At 39.0% G+C, this 1743-nt stretch overlaps 1 protein-coding gene across 4 annotated transcripts in view; it reads right to left on the reverse strand.

The window, feature by feature from the left end:
• Brwd1 (bromodomain and WD repeat domain containing 1) overlaps positions 1-1743 on the reverse strand; it is a 103446-nt gene that overhangs the window by 17998 nt on the left and 83705 nt on the right. For all 4 annotated transcript variants that reach the window (XM_031364521.1, XM_031364519.1, XM_031364518.1 and 1 more), the window contains one exon: positions 338-504. In XM_031364521.1, the coding sequence (XP_031220381.1) occupies positions 338-504 (167 nt within the window). The remainder of the gene's footprint in view (positions 1-337; positions 505-1743) is intronic.

Genomic DNA, 1743 nt, shown 5'->3' on the forward strand with positions numbered 1-1743 from the left:
AAAAAAAAAAAACTAAAAACAAACAAACAAACAAAAAAACAAATAAAAGAATTCTTCAGACTGGAGCAAGGAAAAGCCCATGAAACCCATGACAGGACATTTAGAGACTTTTTTTTTTAATAACTGGACATCAAAATATAGAGGAAATATAAAACACATCATTACAGGGTTTCTGTTAAAAACAAACAAACAAACAAACAAACAAAAAAAAACAAGTTCCTTGAATCTATATAAAAGTTTGGAGTGTATAACAGTACTCCAAAAATATGAGCTTTTATCACAATTAAAAACACCTTTAAGTTAAGAACCAATTACAGGAGATGCCACGCCCCTTCACCTCGTGCTCCTGTTAACTGGAACAGCATTGTTACAGTTCAGTCGTTGCTTGCATCTTTGGCTTCGACGAAGTTTCTCCTTAAATTTTTGACCAATTTTAAAATCAAAGGAAATTTTCTTCATTTTTTCTTCAAACAAAGCAGACAATCTCAAAGTCATACTGTAAATCTACCAGGTAAAAAAGACAACCAAAATTACAAGTCAATCTGTTGCAGGTTTTCACTAATAATCAGAGGTCACCTGCAACGTGTCACCTCCGACAAGGAATAGCTTCTTTGCCTCCAACCCACTACACATCAATGGCATTGGCAAGATATGGACACACACACACACACACACACACACACACACACACACACACACCCCTTTCAGAAACTAGTACTGAAGACTGCAACTCTACACTCCACAATCCACAACACTTCTGTCAATATTCTCAGTTAACATTGGTCCCAATCAGTTCCTAGTACACATTTCTCCTTAAGCTATTTTGAAAGTTAGTTTTAATACTGCTATTTAGGACGCAGAGTAGTAGTGTGTGTCTAGAACAAAAGCATTTTTACATTAATCTACTTATAATTTGGTATACCATCTCAGTCTAAGATAACGCAAGTATGCCTTCCATCATATACAAGACATTATATATATCCTCAACCTCATGTATCTCACATAGCCCAATCACTCATTTTGTGACCAAAGATGAACTTCAATTCAAATGCTCATCTTCCTGCCATCATTTTCTAAATACTGGGCCTGTAAGTGTGTGCCCCTACATAGTTCATCTCATGCAATGCGGGGAACGAGCCCATGGTGTCATACGTGCCAGGCAGGCCAGCACTCTATCAACTGAGGTACATCCAACCTCAACAATTCCAGTTATCAGATTATTAAAATAACACCAACCTATGTGATTTAAAGAAGAACACAATTCACATCCACATTAAATCCAGAAATGAGTGCACGGGTTTAATATTCAAAAGTTCAGAATCAGGCTGAATAATGTCTCAGCCAATAATATACATCCTTTGAAAGCATGAGGACCAAGTTCAAAGCCCATAAACTACATTTAAAAGTCAGGGGAGGAAAACATAATGGGGCAGACATGGTGGTGGAACAAGCTAGTAATACCAGGGAGACACAAATCCCTGATGCTAACTGGCTAGCAAGCCTAGATGGACAATCTGTAGTAACTGGCTTCTCTCCTCCCGCTACATGGCTTCTGGGAATCAAACTCGGGATGCCAGACTTGACAGCTAACCAGCACACAAACGCCACAGCAGAGTATTGGTCATATGTGGGTATTGGTAGGAACTTCCATCCCAGAAACTTAAGAACATGAAGGATGTCAGGCAGTGGTGGTGCACGCCTTTAATCCCAGCACTTGGGAGGCAGAGGCAGGCGGATTTCTGA

This window comes from Mastomys coucha, unplaced genomic scaffold, assembly GCF_008632895.1.
Source record: "Mastomys coucha isolate ucsf_1 unplaced genomic scaffold, UCSF_Mcou_1 pScaffold12, whole genome shotgun sequence".
In the NCBI taxonomy this organism is placed as follows: domain Eukaryota; kingdom Metazoa; phylum Chordata; class Mammalia; order Rodentia; family Muridae; genus Mastomys; species Mastomys coucha.